This window comes from Zalophus californianus, chromosome X, assembly GCF_009762305.2.
Source record: "Zalophus californianus isolate mZalCal1 chromosome X, mZalCal1.pri.v2, whole genome shotgun sequence".
NCBI lineage: Eukaryota > Metazoa > Chordata > Mammalia > Carnivora > Otariidae > Zalophus > Zalophus californianus.
The window spans coordinates 1,547,266-1,568,483 of record NC_045612.1 but is presented as its reverse complement, the minus strand read 5'-3'; the positions used below and the strand labels follow the sequence as shown (position 1 = coordinate 1,568,483).

Genomic DNA, 21,218 nt, shown 5'->3' with positions numbered 1-21,218 from the left:
AGAAAATAAAAGCAAGTGTTTCTTGGGCTTCCTGACTGGGATTTGAAACAGAAGTCATAAAAAGCCCATAAATAAGCCTATTCCCTAAGTCCCTGGTGGAAATTCCTAAAAGACCAAAGAAACCTAGACACCGTTTTATTTATTTTTTTTAAATAAGGATCCAGCATATTTCAAAAGACCCAAGAGGTCAGCTTAATCTTGTTAACTGAAATCGCTGAAATCCAGATGAAAATTTTGGCCATGAAACACGAATTTCTTTTCAAGTAATAATTGCCTATTAACAACACTGAATTTTACTACCACGGCACAAATAAGCTTCATTTTTCTGGTATAACAAAACACCTAAAACTTGTCAGAGTCTTGCAAAGTCTAAGCCACTTGGCATCACGCGCTGCTAGATTTGCTTCCACCATCACCAACCACCCCCCTGAATTTGATCCTACCGTCTCACAATTTGGGGTACTAATCCCACACAACAGAGACACAACGTGTGAATGGCTCTGCAGAGTCCATTCCTGTTCCTGGAAAAAGAACCAGAAGCACACATCTGCCTGACCATGAGTCAGGAATATCACTTTTGTGGTGGAGCCCATTTCTGCTGTGACCAATCCACAACGAACACACTCACAACACAGGCGACCACCACAGAGGTAGGTATTCCAGAGCAAGCCTTCCCAACCTCTGGTCCACTTAAGCAAGGTCATTAACGGTCTCCTCTGTGAAAGCAATTTTTTTAGACTCTTTACGATGACATTAAGTCTTCAGGGCAAAACCACAGAAACATTGCCACACCACGTAAAAGTCACCTGAGTTTCAGTTTGGGTAATTCAGTTATAACCAAACTAAAAAGAAAATAAACTTTCAGGGGCAATTGACAGGAACCACAGCGATGCGATGAACTTGGCCCATCTGGTGATGATGATCTTGAGCAGGGCGCGCTCCAGAACTATAGAAGCCGGTTACATACTATGTCCCACTCCACTTATGTAACTAGAAGATCTCCGGCGAAGGGGGGCGGGGAGGATGGGAGGGCGCTCACATTCTGAGGCCACGGAACCCCCCAAAGACCCTGGAGGAGCACTCCCACCGAAGAGCCTCTGGCGCTCCCGGACACACAGTCCCCTACCTAAGGTTCATGATGGGAACTATAACCGCCTCTTTATGAGTTGTGGGACCAGGAACACAATGTCTAGTCCCTTTTGTGGGTGGACAATAATTCCCACCTACTTGTTCCTGCTAGAGGGGAAAAGAGATGGTGGACCGACTCGCTCGCAGTGGGGGCAGAAAGTCATGGAATGGGCGAGAAGGAGGGGGAGGCAAAGCCTGGAGATGGGGGTGAGAGCACAGGAGCCCTTGTGGCGCACTCTCCCGACGGGAGGCGGACTGCGCACGCGCGCCAGTGGGGGGGCCGAGTAACGGCAGAGGGGGCGCGCGAGGGAGGGAGAGGGGAGAGCGCGATCCAGGGAGAGGCCGGGGCGGCGGGCGCGCGACGACGCCGCGGGCCCGAAGCCCCGAGAAGGGCACGACGCGCGCGCAGCCCCGACAGGCAAAACCCCGGCGACAGGGGCGCCCGCGGGGCCGGGGGCCGGGATGCGCGCCGGAGGCGGGAGGGAGGGGGGCGTCAGGCGAAGTCGGCCCTGGGAGACCGCGCCGAGGACGGTCACCGCGAGTGCGGGTGACGGGCCGAGGGGGGAGCCGTCACCGGCGGCGGCGGGAGGGGGAGGGTAGAGAGGAGGGACGCCATCCGCCAGCCGTGTCGCCCGACCCCGCGGGCCCCTCCCGCGCCACGTCCCGCCCCTACCCTCCGCCCCCCGGCAAGGGTCCCCGCCCGCGGCCGCGGCGGTCCCACTCACAGTCTCTCCTCCTCGCCTCCTCCTCCTCCTCCGCTCGGCGCGGCAGCGGCGGCGGCGGCCATTTTCCGGACGGCTTTTACCACAGCCCTCTCTCTGAGAGGAGGGAGCGCGCGCGCCGCCGACGCCGGGACCCCGCACGGCCGACGTCGCGCCCCGCCCTCCCGGCCGGCTTGCGCGCTGCTGCACCTGCGCGCCCGCGCCCCGCCCCCGGCACCGCCGCGAGCCCTCCTGCCATTGGGTGCGACGACCAGGGTGGGGCGGGGTCTCGGTGACGATGCTACCAATTGGCTGGAGTTTGTGTCCATTCCGGCTAGGGAAAAGGGGGTGGAAACTCTGTCCAGCTCCCGATTGGTTGCCATCGACCGTCATTTGGGGAAAAGAGGCGGCTAGGGCGCGGAGGGGCTGGTTTAGTGGGAGGAATTTGAATATTAAAGATTAATGGGCCCTTGCGGATGCTGGGGCAAGTGAAGGCCTAGGCTCCGCACGCCTTTTTTGCGTGGCCTTCCTGGGCCATTGACCCGCTGTACACAAACGCACAAACTACGCTGCTGTAAGAGTTTCACCGCACCTGTATTTTCTCAGTATCACCACCTTCGCTAGAAGCAGCAAAGTTGCCTAACCTGGAGCCTGACGTTATTCCAGACAACGGACCTTCGTTTCAGGGGCCTACCCATTGCATTCTTTCATCTGAGCCTGCCGTGTGCCGTATGCTACACTCTCATGGGGTCAGGGAATAAATAACAAATCACAGCCCTGGCCTTCCTGAAACTCTGGCGGGAGAAGACGGTGCATGCCCAGGCTGCAAAGAGATCTGTCATTGTTGTATCAGATGGTTTGGTGGAGGTGTGGAGAAGGGGCAATGAGAGCACAAAGGAAGCAGCGCTTAGCCCTGCCAGCTCTAACACCTGCTAGAAAAGGTGATTTGGGAGCTAAGATCCAGCAATTCTGTGTCAGAAAAATAAGAGTGTGGGAAAAGTTTTATCCAATGGGGTGTGCAGGACAGGACTATTTCTCAAGGCAAAACCTTAATCTGATTCCACCTATCATCCAATTCATCCAGTGCTCCTTGTACTGGTTCTGTGCTTTACAGGGAACCTTCTAGTTCTGATTTGCCACCTCCCCCCTTCATGTATTAAATACCTGTTATGTGCCAGGCACTGTTCCAGGTTCTGGGTTCACAGTACTGAACAAAACAGTACGCTAACATCCTTGTGGCAGAGATTCATAGTGAGCATGCAGATAAGTATATAATATAATGTCACATAGTGATAAGGGCTTTGATACAGATAAAGCAAGGGTGAAGGGGCTGCTATTTAGATATCTATAGGCTTTTGCCCTCATTTTATTCCCCCATATGGACATCTGGGGAGAGAACATTCCAGGCAAGTTCAAAGGCCCTGAGGTGATACTATGCCTGGCATGTTGGGAAGAAAGCTTCCGTCGCTAGAGAATAGTAGGGTGTGCGGTTGGAGAGGCAGCTAGAGCCACCATGGGAACTGGGAGCTTCTTCTGGGATGAGAAGTCCTCGGAGGATTTTGCACTGAGAGTTAACATCATCAGATCCATGTTGTAGGTGCAGTGTGGAGGACTGCCCGTGGAGGAACAAAACTAGGAACAAAAGCCCAATCAGGAGACCCTGACAACAGTCTAAGAGAGGTGACAGTGGCATTAACTAGGGTGGTAGCAGTGGAGGTTCTGAGATGTTGTGACACTCAATCTGTATTTTCAAAAATTGAGCAGAAAAGATTGGATGTATAGAGAAAGAGGAGAAACAAAGATGATTCCTGAGTTTTTCACTGAGCAACTGAATGAATCGGTGCCTTTCACTATAATGGGAAAAACTGAAGGAAAAGCACATTTTTAGAGGTACATATCAAGAGTTCTGTTTCGACCATGTTAAGCTTGGGGTGCCTATTAGATGTGCAAGTGGAGGTGTTGAGTAGGCGTTTGGGTTAACAAGTCAACAAGTTGAGCATCCAACTCAAGAAGCTATAAAAGAGGGGCGCCTGGGTGGCTCAGTCGGTTAAACGTCTGACTTCAGCTCAGGTCATGATCCCAGGGTCCTGGGATAGAGCCCCACGTCGGGCTCCCTGCTCAGCAGGGAGTCTGCTTGTCCCTCTGCTCCTCCCCCTGCTCGTGCTTGCTTGCGCGCACTCTCTTGCTCTCTCTCCCTCAAATAAGTAAATAAAATCTAAAAAAAAAAAAAAAGCTATAAAAGAAACAGCAGAGTAAACCTGGAGAAAATAGAAGAAAAATAAGGATGAGTAGAAAATGATGAAACAGAAACAAATGATAGGATTGGAACATCAAAAGCTGATTCTTTGAAAAGCTAAAAAACAAAAGCCAGCCCTTTAACAACCTAAATATAAAGAGAGGAAAGACAAATTATATTAGAAATGAAAAAGAGATGCAACCATGGATACAAGAGATTATACAATAGTAGATAAAACATAAATTTTTAAAAAGGACATTATAAACAACTGTATGTCAGAAAATTGGAAAACATAAACAAAATGAACAAATTCGTAGAAAAGCACAGCTTACCAAAACTGATCCTAGAAACATAAAAGCTGGATAGACCCTCTATGACCGCAAAGAAATTGACTATGTATTTTTTAAAATATTTTATTTACTTATTTGTCAGAGAGAGAGAACAGGCGCATGAGCAGGGGGAGCAGCAGGCAGAGGGAGAAGCAGGCTCCCCGCTGAGCAAGGAGCCCAATGAGGGACTTGATCCCAGGACCCTGGGATCATGACCTGAGCTGAAGGCAGACGCTTAACCGGCTGAGCCACCCAGGGCTCCCATCTGACTATGTATTTTAAAAATCTACCACCTGCCAAAAAAAAAAAGAAAAAGAAAAAGGCTCAGAGAGCTTTACAGATGAATTATACCAAATTATTAATGAATGGGTAATTCCAACCATACACAGAAAAAAACCTCTCCAAACTTATTTTCTGAGCATAAGAGAACTACTATAATGAGCCAATGAAAGTGTGCCATAGGATAAGTAAATAGATGTAAAAATTCTAGACAAATAAACTGAATCTAGCAGATTATAATTAGATATCATAACCAAATTGAAATTTTTACTAAGAATGCAAGGATGGTTTAAAATTAGAAAATCAAGGGGGCGCCTGGGTGGCTCAGTCGTTAAGCGTCTGCCCTCGGCTCAGGTCATGATCCCAGGGTCCTGGGATGGAGCCCCACATCAGGCTCCCTGCTCTGCAGGAAGCCTGCTTCTCCCTCTCCCACTCCCCCTGCTTGTGTTCCCTCTCTCACTGTGTCTCTCTCTGTCAAATAAATAAATAAAATCTTTAAAAAAATTTAGAAAATCAGGAGTGCCTGGGTGGCTCAGTCAGTTAAGCATCTGCCTTCGGCTCAGGTCATGATCCCGGGGTCCTGGGATCGAGCCCTACGTTGGGCTCCCTGCTCGGTGGAGAGCCTGCTTCTCCCTTTCCCTCTGCTGCTGCTCTGCCCACTTGTGTTCTCTCTCTCTCTGTCAAATAAATAAATAAAATCTTTAAAAATAAATAAATAAAATTAGAAAATCAACCTTAACAGATTTAAGGGGAACAAATTATATGATTATTACAATAGATGCAGGAAAAGTGTTTAATAAAATACAACACCTACTTATGAGAAAAACAAACAACTTAGAGAGCTATGAATAGAAGGGAGCCTCCTCAATCTGATCAAAGGTATCTATTACAAAACTTAGAGCAAACATCATATTTAATGATGTTAAGTGGGAACAAAGTAAGAAACAGAACAAGATCTATGGTGCAACATCATTCATGTAAAATAAAACACATGTATCCTCCTCTGATTCTCTTTTAAACCTCATCCTTGGAGTTTCATCATGAGAAGAACCCATTAGACCCAGTAGAGAAAGACCAATTCCCTGGCTTTTAGGATGCAGACATATAGATATAGCCAGTAATAAAAAGCTGGAAAATGTAATAATAAAAAAAAGATTCAACTCACTCTGGCTACAAAAAATATAAAATGGCTGGGAATAAACTTAAGAAATGCCAAAAACCTATATTTAAAACCTATAAAACTTGACCGAAAAACATAAAAGAAGACCTAAAAGGAAAGAAAGAAAGGAAGAAAAAGAAAGAAAGAAAAAGAAATTACCACATTCCTGGAAGGAAAGAGTTACATAATAAAAATGTCAATTCTTCATAAATTAATCTGGAAATTTTTTTCCCCAAGTCAAAATTAAGGATTTTTTGTGGACTGTAACAAGTTAATTCTAGATTGGGAAGAGTAAGTGTACAAGACTAGAAGTCAAGACATTTTTTTTTTAAGATTTTATTTATTTGACAGAGAGAGAGACACGGGGAGAGAGGGAACACAAGCAGAGGGAGTGGGAGAGGGGGAGGCAGGCTTCCCTCTGAGCAAGGAGCCTGATGCAGGGCTCCATGCCAGGACCCTAGGATCATGACCTGAGCCGAAGGCAGACGCTTAACGACTGAGCCACCCAGGCGCCCCTAGAAGTCAAGACATTTTTTAAAGAGAAAACCAATGAGGGGGATCTTGCTAAATTCCTTAGTTTGACTAAACAGGACTTAATACAATTTCACTTTTGCCATTGAAAAGTAGAAAAATATACTAGAGTTTAAAGTATTCACTAGTAGAATTAAAAATGTGTCATTTAGGGGCGCCTGGGTGGCTCAGTCGGTTAAGTGTCTGCCTTGGGCTCAGGTCATGATCCCAGGGTCCTGGGATCGAGCCCTACATCGGGCTCCCTGCTCAGCGGGAAGCCTGCTTCTCCCTCTCCCACTCCCCCTGCTTGTGTTCCTTCTCTCGCTTTTTCTCTCTCTGTCAAATAAATAAATGAAATCTTTTTTAAAAGATGTGTCATTTTTAAAAGATGGGGTATAATATTTTTTAAATGGGTCCCCTTAAAATGCAGACTGTAAAAGATAAAAACCAGGAAAATAGGGGCACCTGGGTAGCTCAGTCTGTTAAGTGTCTGCCTTTGGCTCAGTTCATGGTCTTGGGGTCCTGGGATCCAGCCCTGCCTCAAGCTCTCTGCTCAGGGGGGAGTCTGCTTCTCCCTCTCCCTCTGCCTCTCCCCCTCTTGTGCTCTCTCCCTCTCTCTCTAATAGATAAATAAAATCTTTAAAAAAAGACACACAGGAAAATATAGTATGAATAGCAATTGACAGAAAACCAACAACCGGAAGGATTTTATCAATATGACAGAGCACCAACTCCTAATCCATCTGTCTAAAAATCCCTTGGACAGGGGTGCCTGGGTGGCTCAGTTGTTAAGCATCTGCCTTCGGCTCAGGTCATGGTCCCAGGGTCCTGGGATTGAGCCCCGCATCGGGCTCCCTGCTCCGCAGGAAGCCTGCTTCTCCCTCTCCCACTCCCCTTGCTTGTGTTCCCTCTCTCGCTGTCTCTCTGTCAAAAAATAAATAAAATATTTTTAAAAAAATAAAAATCCCTTGGACTGATAGGAATATATATATATATTTTTAGAAAAGCACATCCAAAATGACAATGGAAAATGAGAAGGGCAAAATGGACGGTCCAGAGTTGTAGAACTAGCATCTCAGATAATAACAGAAAGAAATAAACCCATCAAAGTAAAGAAAATGTGGTGAAAATGGGAGGTTATCCTCAAAGGACAGATTTCAACAATTTTTTGGAAAGCAGGCAGGAATTAGTTGAATAAAATAGGTGGGAAAATTCTAGCCTGGAACATTTGATAAGGGAACTACTGAGGAAGTGGGAGTCGGTTTGCCAGGTATAAGACCAGAGAGTAGGCTCAGAATCAGCAGGCATGTGATGGAAGGCAATAGAACTACATGGGACCAAACACATGGGAATTAACTGAAGACCCCAATACAGAATGACTGCAATAGTTGGAGCCTCCTCTCCTCTACCAGATAGCTGAGCTGGCAGCTGGTGCAGGCCTGCAAGAAAAATACCTGACAGTTCTCTAAAGAAATGGAATGAAATGTCTATAGAGAGCTAGTTTCCAGCATGGATATTGGCAATTCCTGAACAATTTTCTCCTCGTTCTAACATTTGCAGAATGTGAACTCTGTTCTTTAGTTCCCTGCCCTACACAGAAGAGTCATAGCAGGAAAACAGACCTATTTGCCCTAAAGCAGATTAAATCCACAATAGCTATCCAGCCTTTCTTTATCAAATATAAAAAGCCACTAAGGATTATCAGAAATTTGAAGAAGGTCTTCAACATTAAAAATAATCAAGTATAACCTATAGGAAAAAATGAACTTGGAGGAATTCCAGAAAATGCAGGGAACATATGGAAAGAAAATTTTAATTTAATTAGCATATTCAGAGAACTAAAAGAAAATACTGTATCCACAAAACAAGAATAGAATATTATGCAAAAGGAGTGGAGAAAAAGAAAGAATTATTGGAAATTAAATGTGATTATTGAAGTTCAAATTCCAATAGAAATATTGAAAGGCAAACTGAAGAAGTCTGCTAGGAAATAGAACAAAACAATACAGACAAAAAATAAGCGGAAATATAAGGACTGGGAAAAACAATCTAGGAAGTCCAGTAAGCAATTAACAAGAGTTCTTGAAAAATAAAAGTGAGAAAAAAGAACAGGAATCAGAATAAGTAGCATCAGACTTCATAACAACACTGGATGATAAAAGATAATAGGGCAACAATAAAAGATAATAGGGTGGGGCACATTGGTGACTCAGTCAGTTAAGCGTCTGTCTTCTTCTTGGGTCGTGATCCCAGGGTGCTGTGATCGAACCCTGTGACCTGCTGCCTGCTCAGCGGGGGGTCTGCTTCTCCCTGTCCCTCTGCCTCTCTTCCCTGCTTGTGGTCTCCCTTTCTCTCAAATAAATAAATAAAATCTTTTTAAAAAAAGATAATAAGGCAATGCTTTCAAAATTCTAAGAGAAAATGATTTTCAATTCAGATTCTACACCAGCCAAAATATCCAACAAGTATGACAATGGAATTAAAATATTTTTAGATATGCAAGAGCTAAGAAAATTTACCTCTCACATATACTTTCTTAGGAAACTACTTGAGGATGTTCTCCAGCAAATCAAGGGTGAACGCCAAGAAAAAGGAAAACGTGGGATCCACAAAACAGTGGATCTAATCCAGGAGCTCAGTGATAGGAAATACCAGGGATGCCAACTGGGCAGAAGGCCTGATTGGCAATCAGTGCAGATTGAAGTAGGAGAATGGCAGGCTCTGGGAGAGAGGACTCCAAGAATTCAAAAAAGAAAGGGCATGTGTTTGTGAACTCAACATATGAGATGGCGCGATTGGGAGCTTGAAGGAAATTGAATGCGATGATGGTTAATTAGTACAAGAAAATAAGGAAAAGCAACTAGAAACAGGAAAGAAAGAACTGATGAGGAATTTATGATCAAAATGGGAAAGAAAGTAAAATATATTATAGTTTTACCAACTGATTGTGCACAAGAAGAGAGAATCCTCTGGACCTTGATGCCAAAACAACTCTCTTTCCCAATGGCCTAGGGTTCATCAAATTCAAGCTATATGAAGGAAATGTAATCCTAGCATGTATCTTCTTGATCTGGCATCAAAAAATATTTATATAAATATAACCCACATTTGTGTCTTTGGTTTTCAACTTGTAGAAAACTTGTTTATATACACAGAACATGGAGGGATAGGTTTTTGTTGCAGGAAGGGACACAGCCCTCTTCTCCTTATATATAGTGAAGGGTTAACTCAGCAGGCCTGGGTGCTCCTGAGGGTGGTCTTAGGGACCCCTGCCACACCATATTTGATATTCATACTGTTATCTTTAGTTGTTTGTAAGTATAAATATTACACTCGAACTTCTTCTATTAACTTTATTTTTTTTATTTCATTTATTTATTTGAGAGGGAGAGAGAGAAAGCACAAGCAGGGGGAGAGGCAGAGGGAGAGGGAGAAGCAGACCTCGCCTCCACCCCCACCCCCGGGCAAGGAGCCCGATGTGGGGCTTGATCCCAGGACCCCGAGATCATAACCTGAGCTGAAGGCTGACGCTTAACCGACTGAACCACACAGACGCCCTAACTTTCAATAGTAATGTATCTTTGACCACTCGATAGCAGCTTCACTTGACTTTTGAACTGTGGGAGTCAACATTTACATCTCATCCTGATAAAGAGGAAAAGATAATCTCTAAGAAGTGAGAGAGTGGAGGAAAGGGGAACAGAAACATTGGAGATTGAAGGGTCCCAATAGGCAATATCCATTTTTTCCCTACCTGAATGTCATGGAACTTAAGAATATGATTCTAGGGTTCATCAGAGTAAATGCACAAGATGGGCCAAGAAACTGTTGACTCAAGAGAAGACTGCCTTACCAGATATCCAAACACATTCTGAAATGAATATAACACAACTTTGGTACTGAAAGAGGCAAATGATCAATGGAACTGAGTATAACCCTGAAGAGACCCAGACACAGTCAGGACAGATCCCAGTTTCACCCTGTTTGCATAGCCCTTCTCAGATTCTGGCTCCCCCCCCCTTTTTTTTTTAGAAAGGGAGTGGGAGGGGCAGAGGGAGAGGGAGAGACAGAAAATCTCAAGTAGGCTCCACGCCCAATGTAGAGACTGACGCAGGACTTGATCTCAGGATCCTGAGATCATGACCTGAGCTGAAATCAAGAGTCGGATGCTTAACCTACTGAGCCACCCAGATGCCCCACGGCTCCCCCTCTTCTTGCGTGATTCAGGAAGAAATCCTACTGTGGGAAACTGTGGTGGCCAGTGACCTAGCTCTAGCCAGTGTTAAGTTCAGGGATGTCCTCCAGGGGCTTCTTTTTTTTTTTTTTAAGATTTTATTTATTTATTAGAATGAGAGAGAGAGAGAGCACATGAGAGGGGGAATGGTCAGAGGGAGAAGCAGACTCCCCGCCAAGCAGGGAGCCCGATGCGGGACTCGATCCCGGGACTCCAGGATCATGACCTGAGCCGAAGGCAGTCGCTTAACCAACTGAGCCACCCAGGCGCCCCTCCTCCAGGGGCTTCTGTTAAGCCACAGGCCTTCTGCTCCTCCTGGACAGGATTGTGTCTGGAGGTGACATCTGAAACAGTGGCAGTAGCTCAATCAGGCATCAGGGATCTCTTCATGAGAACTTTCTCTGTGGTTAAGGGTTCCCCCACCATAATTACTTTTTCTGTTGCCTATATCACAAGTTGTTTGTGACCCTGGGAGACTTATGGCCACTTCTGTTATTTCCCAGTTTGGGCTTTTCATTTTGTTTTCTTTTGGTTCTTTTTTCCCCTTGCTTAGGTTAGCTACTGTTTTATCTTTTGGTCTTGTTTTTGGGTTCTCAAAGAACCAGTTTTGAGACATTTACTAGTTCTCTGGTTTCTCTGTGTTCCAACTCAGTACTTTCTGTTCTCATCATTCCTATTTTCTAGATATTCTGCAATTCTTTTCTCAGACTTTTTTAACCAAAGGTTTTTTTAAAGGGAGATTTAAATTCTAAAGGTAGGTTTTTGTTTTGTTTTCCATTTTAGTCGTCAACATTCTATTCCAAGAACGTGTTCTGTATTCTTTTCTATTTTTTGAAATTTCTTCAGGACTCTTTCTGGCTTAAGATTTGGTCAGTGGTGCATGTCTCACTTCCCTCTGCCATGACGCCGCCATGGGCTGTTCCTTGTTGTGGTCTCAAACTGGCTATTTTATTCATTAAGGTCCTCCCAGGAAAACAGGAACTATGTCAACCGAGGGCATTGAATGCCAGGAAAGGGGCACCGGCACCTAGGACTACTGAGAGCTTGCTGGGGAGGCAGCTTGGAGATCCGTCCAGGTAGGAAGTCGCTGCCACCCCTAAGGCTGGAGCTCCCACTGAGAGGCCCTCCTTGATTCCAGGTCTTCTCCCTGAGCTTCTCCAGCCTTAGGAAACCCACTGAACAATATCTACTGATAAGAGCAATTTTTGTTGAGAGATAAGGAAATCAGCCCGCTTGAACTTTCTCCCACCTCTTTTCTCTCTCCATCCTTGGTCTCATTCTCCGAGTTTTATTTCTGTACCCTCGTGGCTCTGTTTCTCACAGTTCCTGGTCTTTGTGGATTTCATGTTCACTGTTAGTCTTCAGAGCGCTGCCACTCCAAGTGTCTGGGTTGGCTAGCGTTTGGCAGCAAGCATTTTGGCATGGGTTTCAGACGATCACTCATTTACAAAATGGGATGATTCCACCTGAACCTGTTACTGACTATACCCCTTGGCCTACCTATACCGCACGGGCCGGCCACTCGAACCCACGGCTCATTGGTTTATCCCTTAGATGTGCCAGTTAATTTGAACAGCCTGTGCACTGGCTGAACTCTTCATAGACATGTCTGCTCTCAGCTGCCTCCTTTCTATATCAACGGAAAAAGTAATATTGGTGTGTGACAAAGGAGAATTCAAAGAATATTAAATGGCACCCAAGAAGTATCTGTTCATGTCAATAGGGAGAGCACTTTGCAATAAAGAAGTCACTGTAATGAATCTTCCCGAACAGAGCAGTATTTCATTTGGGCAGAGGAAGCACAATTTGCTGGACATACGTGATGAAATGGGCAGAAATATAACAGTCTTATTCTTGGGGCAAAACAAAGAGAAAGACACAAGTTGGTGTTTTGTATTTTTTTATGGGATGATCAGTCAGGTGCAACCACAAGAGAAGACGGAAGAGAGGCTAAGAAAAACAAAGTCTATTACACTCATAGGTCTTAGAGACAGGACACATGCCACGTGGGGCTACATGGGGACACCCCAGGGTGGTCAGGAGGCAGACAACAGGAGTAAGGGGAAGGTTTAGGCCAGAAACTTTACTGCAGTTTCCACGAGAAAGGCAAGGCAGGACAGGGGAAGCAGTTTAGGGTTAACTAGTTTAAATAATCTTAGTGGGCTTTAGGCTACGGGGTGTCTCTAGTTGCCTGACACCTGACCCTGGGATGATTAAGGCAGAGGAATATTGCCTCCTACGCCGTAGGAGGTCTTGAACTGGATTGATTAGTTTGTGTATCAGAGACATGCTCCTGGGCCCTGGGAAGGGCAGTCTCTCCCCAGCCAGAAAGTTGTGGGTTTTTTTTAAAGATTTTGTTTATTTATTAGAAAAAGAGAGAGAGTACGAGCAGGGGGAGCTGCAGGCTGAGGGAGAAGCAGGCTCCCCAGTGAGCATGGAGCCCAACGCGGGGCTCGATCCCAGGACCCCAGGATCATGACCTGAGCCGAAGGCAGCCGCTTAACTCACTGAGCCACCTAGGTGTCCCAAAAGTTTTTTTTAGGATATCAAAACATCAAAATACACAGGAAATGTACAAACTTCGCTAGTTCGCTAAACTATAGTTCGCTAAAACTATAATCTGTGCCATTTGTTTTCTAACTACGTCATACGTAGTTAGAAAGCTATGTACCATACCTTAAATAGCAGTGGTGCTGTCCTGCTCTGTGCCTTGGTTCTGCTTCCCTTCTGGGCACCTATTTCTCCCCAGTGTTAGCTTTTGTCTCCCCCACTGTAAAGGTGAGCGCCATGAGGACAGGGCTGCACCTTGTTCTCTGCTCTATCCGGTGCCTGAAAAGTGCCTGGGCTACAGTCAGCACTCAAATGTCTGTTGACCTGACAGAGAAATTCCCAAAACACACCAGCACCTCTATCGCCATTGTTATCAGTGTCAAGAAGGAAATGGCATCTTTGTCAGATTTCATCACTAGCTCCAGTCTGGAATGATGCACAGTGGGAGGGTTGCAAGTTTAGACAGGGTGACAGGGAAAGCTCGCTTTGTATAAATGCACGAGAAAGGTGATGTATATAAGATCTGAGTATTGGGGGCTCCTGGGTGGCGCAGTCGGTTAAGTGTCTGACTCTTGGTTTCAGCTCAGGTCACGATCTCAGGGTCGTGGGATTGAGCCCCGCGTCAGGCTCCACACTCAGCTCAGAGTCTGCTTGAGATTCCCCCCTCCCTCTGCCCCTCCCACTCTTGCTTACTCCCTCAAATAAATAAATCTTTAAAAAAAAAAACAAACAACCCTGAGTGATGGCTAAGGAGAGGGCAACCTCATCACTTGAAGAGTCAAGTTCCCCCCAGAAAAGAGAAGCTGAACAGAGCTTCTGGGCCGGGGTCTGGCCTCAGCTTCCCTGGGAGTTCCCTTCCGGGGAAGCCAGTGGGCAAGGTCATGAGAGACTACTGGGAAACAGGGTTCCCCAGGTGGGCATCTGGCAAGGCTGGGATGGGGACCAAGGGCTGCACGTGTCTGTCTTTTATGTCACACTTTTCCGATCCAGACTGGCTGCCCCCAAATCTGGAACCTGGAGTCAGGCCGGACCCTCCTCCTTAGACTCCTTTCCCTCTCTCCTCCCTCTGTTGAAACTTGTGTCCCTGTGGCCCTTGTCCTTTTTTGTTGTGTTTACCCACAGTTTTTTGAGGGAGGGGCATATTCTCCAGCAGTTCCCTAAGAAAGAGCGTGCAGGAGAGAAATTTTTGAGAACTTCCTGTCTGACAAAGTCTGTATTCTGCCTTTAGATACAAGTGATAATTTGACTACTTATGGAATCCCACGTTGGTAATGATTTTCCTCGAGCATCTAGAAGCACGTACCTTGGAGAGGGTCTGTTGTCACCCATGGGCTGGGCTCGGTCTCAGCCCAATTCTCTGGAGAAGATACTTCTAACACCCGCCTGGAGGCTTGGATCGGGGTGCGGAGGAAGGGATGTCCGTTCTGAGCACATAGGCAGGAAACATTCACAAGCTCTCCCCATTCCAGGTAGCGTTTTAGTGCCCTCGCCAGGTGCAACAAGGCAAATGTCCTTCAGAGAATGAATGGGAAGCATCGTGCGGTACATCCACGAGAGGGAATTCTACTCTAGGGCAAGCTCAGAGTCATCCCACTGAGTGAAAGAAGCTAGGCAGAAAAAGAGTCTACACTGCATGATTCCGTTTATATAGAACCCTAGAAAAGGCAAATGAACATGTAGTGATAGAAAGCAGATCAGTGTTGCCTGAGGATTGGGCCCTAGGGACTGGTGGGAGAGGGGATTTACGGAGGGGCATGAAGATTCTTTTGAGGGTGATGGCTATGTTCATGATCTTGATTGTGGTGGTTTTACAGGATTATACATGTGTCAAAATGTGCCAAATTGTATACTTTATATTCTATTATTTTTTTATGTGGGGCTTGAACTCACAACCCTGAAATCAAGACCTGAGCTGAGATCAAGAGTCAGACACTTAACTGACTGAGACACCTAGGTGCCCCCCAAATTGTATACCTTAAACACTACACTTGGATGTATGTAAGTTATACCCGAATAAAGCTATTTGAGGGGCGCCTGGGTGGCTCAGTCGGTTGACCGTCCGACTCTTGATTTTGGCTCAGGTCTTGATCTCAGGGTTGAGGGATGGAGCCCTGCATCGGGCTCCACACTCAGCAGGGTGTCTGCTTGGGATTCTTCTCTCTCCATCTCCCTCTGGCCCTCCCCCTTCTCTCCCTCTCTAAAATGAAGAAATAAATCTTTAAAAAAAAAGCTGTTTGAAATAAAGTGCTTCAAGTATATTGTACAATCTAAAGGACAATTCTGCATCAACATTGCCAGGTGCCCTTCCTCAGCTGCTGGCTGTCACTCCTGCTTTCACTGTTGTCATCGTCATTTCCTCATTTTTCTTTAGAATTTTACCACCTAGGGGCGCCTGGGTGGCTCAGTCAGTTGGGTGTCTGCCTTTGGCTCAGGTCATGATCTCAAGGTCCTGGGATCGAGCCCCTCAGGGCTCCCTGCTCAGCGGGGAGCCTGCTTCTCCCTCTCCTCCTGGCTTGTGTTCTCTGTTGCTGTCTCTGTCTCTTTTTCTCTCTCACATAAATAAATAAAATCTAAAAAAAAAAAAAATTTTACCACCTAAAGGAGCTTCCCCAAACAAGGGTTTAGTCTGGCCTATTTTGAATGGAATAATGCAGTCTGAGTTTGTTTCTCTCTTTCCACTAACCATTATGTTTCTGTTATTAAATATAGCTACAGTTCATTCATTTGCATTCCTGTATGATATTTCAATGTATGAATATACCACAGCTTATTTATCCATTCTAGTATTGTTGGGCATTTGGGGGGTTTCCAGTTTTTGCTTATTAAGGAGAGCCAAACGTTCTACCATGAACATTCTTCTTGGAGCCTGTGTGCATGCGTGCATTCCGTCCACCCGGGGCACACGATATGTGTGTGTTCAGTCTGAGCAGATAATGCCAATCGGCTTCTCAAAGTGATTGTACCAAGTTACAGTTCCACCAGCAACGTCTGAGCATTCATTACCTCACGTCCTTACCAACAGTTGGTACTGTCAGAGCTGGGATTTTTAATTCTTGCCTATCTTGTAGATGTGTAGTGGTATATTATTGTGCATTGATTCTCCACTTCCCTGATTACTATTATGATTGAGCACCTTTTCATACATTTATGAAAAGTTCGGCTTTTGTGAGGTGCCCATTCAAGCCTCTTGCCCATTTTTCTATGGAGTTGTTGGGCTTTTTCTTACTAAATTGGAATTCTTTCTGCGTTTATATATGAGTCCTTTGTAGCTTTTCGTTCTCTTTATGATATTTTTGATGAATCCAAATACTTGATTGTAATGTACACCAGTTCTCAATCTTTTCCTTTGTGCTTAGTGCTTTTGTCTCTTGTATACAAACATTGCTTACTCCTAGCAATGAAGATATTCCCACATATTTTTCTCTAAAAGAGTTACAGTTTTGCCCTTCCTCTTTATGTTTCTAATCTATGTGAAATTGATTTTTGTATATGGTGTGATATAGAGGTACAGTTTCATTTCATTTCAATCTCCATATGAACGCAGCTGTCCTGCCCCAATTCATTCATTGGTTCTTCCTCTTCCCACAGCCCTAAATGCCGCCTCTGTCGTGTATGAGTCCACATAAGAAAGGGCCCTATTTCTAGGCTTTCTATTCAGCCCAACTGCTCTATTTGTCTGTCCCCGCACCAAACTACACTGCATTAAGTTCCACAACTCTAGAATATGCTCCAAATCTGAAACAGCAAGTCTTTCCCCTTGCCCTTCATCTTCAAGAGTGCTTCTTCTATTCTTGGGGCTATGCATTTCCACAGAAATTCAGAAATTTTAGAATCGTGAGTTGTATTATGATCTTGATAGGTATTGCACTGAATCTGCAAGTCAATCTGGGGAAACAGTATCGAGTCTTCCAACCCAGACACTTATTTAGATCTTCTTTAACGTCTCTCATTAAAGTTTTATAATTTCCTCCACAAAAGGCCTGCAAATCTTTTATAAATGTATTCCTAGGTATTTTGTATTTTTTAAAATGTTATTGCAAATGGTATATTAATTTTTAAAATTTCATTTTTGAACTGTTCACTGCTGATAGAAATATAAATAATTTTTATATATGGATTTTATATCCAGCAACCTTGTTAAACTCTCTTAATAACTGTAATGATTTATCTCTAGATTCTTTGGTATTTCATAGTACACATCAAATCACCTGTGAATAATGACAGTCTTTTCTTGCCTTTAGCTTTTGCTTATTTTTCTTGCCCCGCTGCACAAACTGGGACCAACATGACAATGTTGACAAAAGTGGTGATGACAATGAGCATCCTTTTCTGATTTCTGATCTCCAGGGAAAGCTTTCAACATTTTACCATTAAATGTGGTGGTGACTATAATTATTTTTACAAGGCTTTTGTTAAGGAAGCTCACTTTAATTCCCAGTTTCCTGAGTTTTCTTTTTAATTATGTATGAATGGATGTTGAATTTTATTGTATGCCTTTTTTGCACCTATTGTGATGATCCCATAACTTTTCTTCTTTAACGTATTAATGTGGTTAATTACAATAAATTATTTTCTATTGTTAAACCAACTTCGCACTCCTAAGATAAATGCAACTTGGTCACTACGTATGATCATCTTTATATACGGCTAATATTTTGCCCTGCTCATCTGCATCTATGCTCATAAGTGAGCTTGGCCAATAATTTTCCTTCTTATAATGTCTTTAACAGTTTTGGTGCCAAGTTTATGTTTGCCTTCTAACAAAAGTATATCCTCTTTTGTTATTCTCCGGGAGAATGTATATAAAAGTAGAACCATTTGTTCTTGAATATTTGGTAGCTCTTGCTGATTAAGTCATCTGGGCCTGGAGTTTGCTATAGGGGGGATATTTGATTACCAATAAAAATATTTTATGATTATATGACTATTTATGGTTTCTGCCTTTTCTTTGTGTGTTGTGTGTGTGTACATATTTAGTTTTATTGTAACTAGGCAACTTGTACGTTTTAATGTTTAAAACTGAGCATCATCTTTTCTTCCCAGTGAAACAAAAAGAAAATTTAAAAATAAACAGGAACGAAATTACAATAGAGGTCAATTCCAAGTAAGATTCTACAGGTTCTGCTGATTCTCCCATTGAGTAGCAGGGCTCAAGTCATCATTAGGAGAGAATTTTATTTTCTTTCTTTATTTTTAAGTTTTTATTTAAATTCTAGTTAGTTCACATATAGTGTAATATTGGTTTCAGGAATAGAATTTAGTGATTCATCGCTTATATACAACACCCAGTGCTCATCACAACAAGTGCCCTCCTTAATACCCATCACACATTTAACCCATCTTTCACCCACTTGCCCTCCAGCAACCCTCAGTTTGTTCTCTATCCTTAAGAGTCTTTCATGGGGGCGCCTGGGTGGCTCAGTTGGTTAAGCGACTGCCTTCGGCTCAGGTCATGATCCTGGAGTCCCGGGATCGAGTCCCACATTGTGCTCCCCGCTCACCAGGGAGTCTGCTTCTCCCTCTGGCCCTCTCCCCTCTCATGCTCTCTCTATCTCTCAAATAAATAAATAAAATCTTAAAAAAAAAAAAAAGAGTCTTTCATGGTTTGCCTCCCTCCCTCTCTCTCTCTCTTTTTTTTTTAAGATTTTCTTTATTTGATAGAGACACAACGAGAGAAGGAACACAAGCAGGGGGAGTGGGAGAGGGAGAAGCAGGTTTCCTGCCGAGCAGGGAGCCCCATGTGGGGTTCGATGTGGTGTTCGATCCCAGGACCCTGGGATCATGACCTGAGCCGAAGGCAGATGCTTAACGACTGAGCCACCCAGGCGCCCCTGCCTCCCTCTCTTTTTATTCCCTTCCCCTATGTTCATCTGTTTTGTTTCTTTCTTTTCAAAAAGTATTTTATTATTTATTTATTTATTTATTTATTTATTTATTTATTTTAGAGAGAGAGCACGCACGCGTGATGGGGGTGGGCAGAGAGCAGAGGGAGAGGGACAAGCAGACTCCCCACTGAGCACAGAGCCCATTGCAGGCCCCATCCCATGACCCCGAGATCACGACCTGAGCCGAAATCCAGAGTCAGATGCTCAACTGGCTGAGCCACCCAGGCGCCACACATCTGTTTTGTTTCTTAAGAGAGAATTTTATTTTAAAAGTGTCATCTACAGGGCGCCTGGGTGGCTCAGTTGGTTGGGCGACTGCCTTCGGCTCAGGTCATGATCCTGGAGTCCCGGGATCGAGTCCCACATCGGGCTCCCCGCTTAGCAGGGAGTCTGCTTCGCCTTCTGACCCTCTCCCCTCTCGTGCTGTTTCTCTCCCTCTCTCTCAAATAAATAAATAAAATCTTTTCAAAATAAAAAATTAAATAAAAGTGTCATCTTCAATTGCAAGGATGTTCATTCAACATCACAATTAAACATGCCAGAGGAGAAGCCATGTTGTCAAAATACCCACTTAACCCATGCAAATATCTCAAACCCACCCTCTGCTGACCTTCTATAACCACATTTTTAAGGTTCTTTTTCTTTTTTTTTTAAACAATAGGAAGTGGACAGATACAAGTTGGTAAATGCTAACTGTCCATATTCATGTAGAGACACAGTGTAATCTCTGAGCCCAATATCCAGAGAAAGGAGGAAAACAGCTAAAATTCTAGGCACTACTACACAGGGGCCTCCCACCCTTCAGCTTCCAGCTTCCTTCTGCTAAGGGAGCGGAAGGCTTCTCTTTTTTCCCACAGAACACAGTAGTGTTGATTCCGTAAAGTTTTTGTTGAGACAGGAAGGGATAAAAATGAATTTGGAAAGAAAGGGGTAGGTATTCTTTTCTCAAGGTGTTTCCCCCCAAAATAACTTGAGAACCATGGTATAGAGGGAGAGAAAAGAGACTTCAAAAAACAGGGCAAAGTAGCACAAGAGGAGTGAAAAAAAAAAAAAAAGACTGCAACTTGCTCCCAGGGACCAGAGAACATTAAAAAAGGAAGGTTGGAATCCACCGGTGTTCCATTGCTCAGCTTCTCCTTCCTCCTCCTCTCCTTCCCCCCGACATCCTCATCTTCATCTTCTGCACCTTCATCCTCATCTCCCTTCATCAGTGTCTTCCAATCCTTCTTCTCCTTCCCCTCCTCCATCATCCACACCGGGAACCAAGTAGTGCTGTCACGGATTTGACCAAATATCATCTTTGATGACCTCTCCTAACTCATCCGCACCTGCATCAGAATGGTCAGGAAGCCAGGTGAAGAAGCTCTCTGGTTCCTCATGCTGTCTCTTCCCGCTGGCTGTATTCTGCGTTTGACTTGAACGTTTCTTGTCAAATCCTTTTCAGATTTCCATTTGACTTCAGTGGACTTTGAAGATGGATCACCACTCTCATTCAGATGAAATTCTTTGGAAAGAACTTTATTTTCTTTTTTTTTAAAGATTTTATTCATTTATTTATTTACTTACTTACTTACTTACTTACTTATTTATTTGAGAGAGAGAGAGAGAGAGAGCATGAGAGGGGGGAGGGGCAGAGGGAGAAGCAGACCCTCCCGCTGAGCAGGGAGCCCGATGCGGGACTTGATCCTGGAACTCCAAGATCATGACCTGAGCTGAAGGCAGTCGCTTAACCAACTGAGCCACCCAGTCACCCAGAACTTTACTTTCGAACTAAGGGCTTTCATCACAATAAAAAAATCTATTCTGCACTCTGATTTAATATCTTTAAATTCGGTCACGTCAACTCTTGTCAAATGATGCAGCGCCTCTTCACCCTCCTCCCCAAGCAGTGCAGACGCTTGTGGATGACTGACAAATGTTGTTACCCCCAAATTTGGAATTCTGGTAGTAAAGTCCAACCTCTCCTGAAAAGATGGTTGGCAGAGTTTGTTTTATTTCTGTTCTACTTGCAAAATCTCCTCACTGGTTTGTTCATTAAGTCTGTCTATTTCCTTTTGTACTTCATCAGTCTGTTCAATTGCTTCTTGTTGTTCCTTTTCTCCCTTCAGCAAGTGCTGAGAGGTCGACGTCTCCTCCAGCTTGGGGGCAAGAGGCAATCTTGGTTCCTTCATTTGAGGCGGGAACGAAGACTGGCGTTTGAGGGTCAT

At 44.4% G+C, this 21,218-nt stretch overlaps 1 protein-coding gene and 1 pseudogene across 1 annotated transcript in view; both read right to left on the bottom strand.

The window, feature by feature from the left end:
- The window catches only part of MECP2 (methyl-CpG binding protein 2), a 58,767-nt gene extending 56,785 nt beyond the window's left edge, over positions 1-1,982 (bottom strand). The window contains exon 1 of the mRNA XM_027607823.2: positions 1,854-1,982. Within this exon, the coding sequence (XP_027463624.1) occupies positions 1,854-1,915 (62 nt within the window). The 5' untranslated portion in view covers positions 1,916-1,982. The remainder of the gene's footprint in view (positions 1-1,853) is intronic.
- Positions 1,983-3,296: 1,314 nt separating this feature from the next.
- On the bottom strand, positions 3,297-21,218 carry LOC113930551 (annotated as a pseudogene).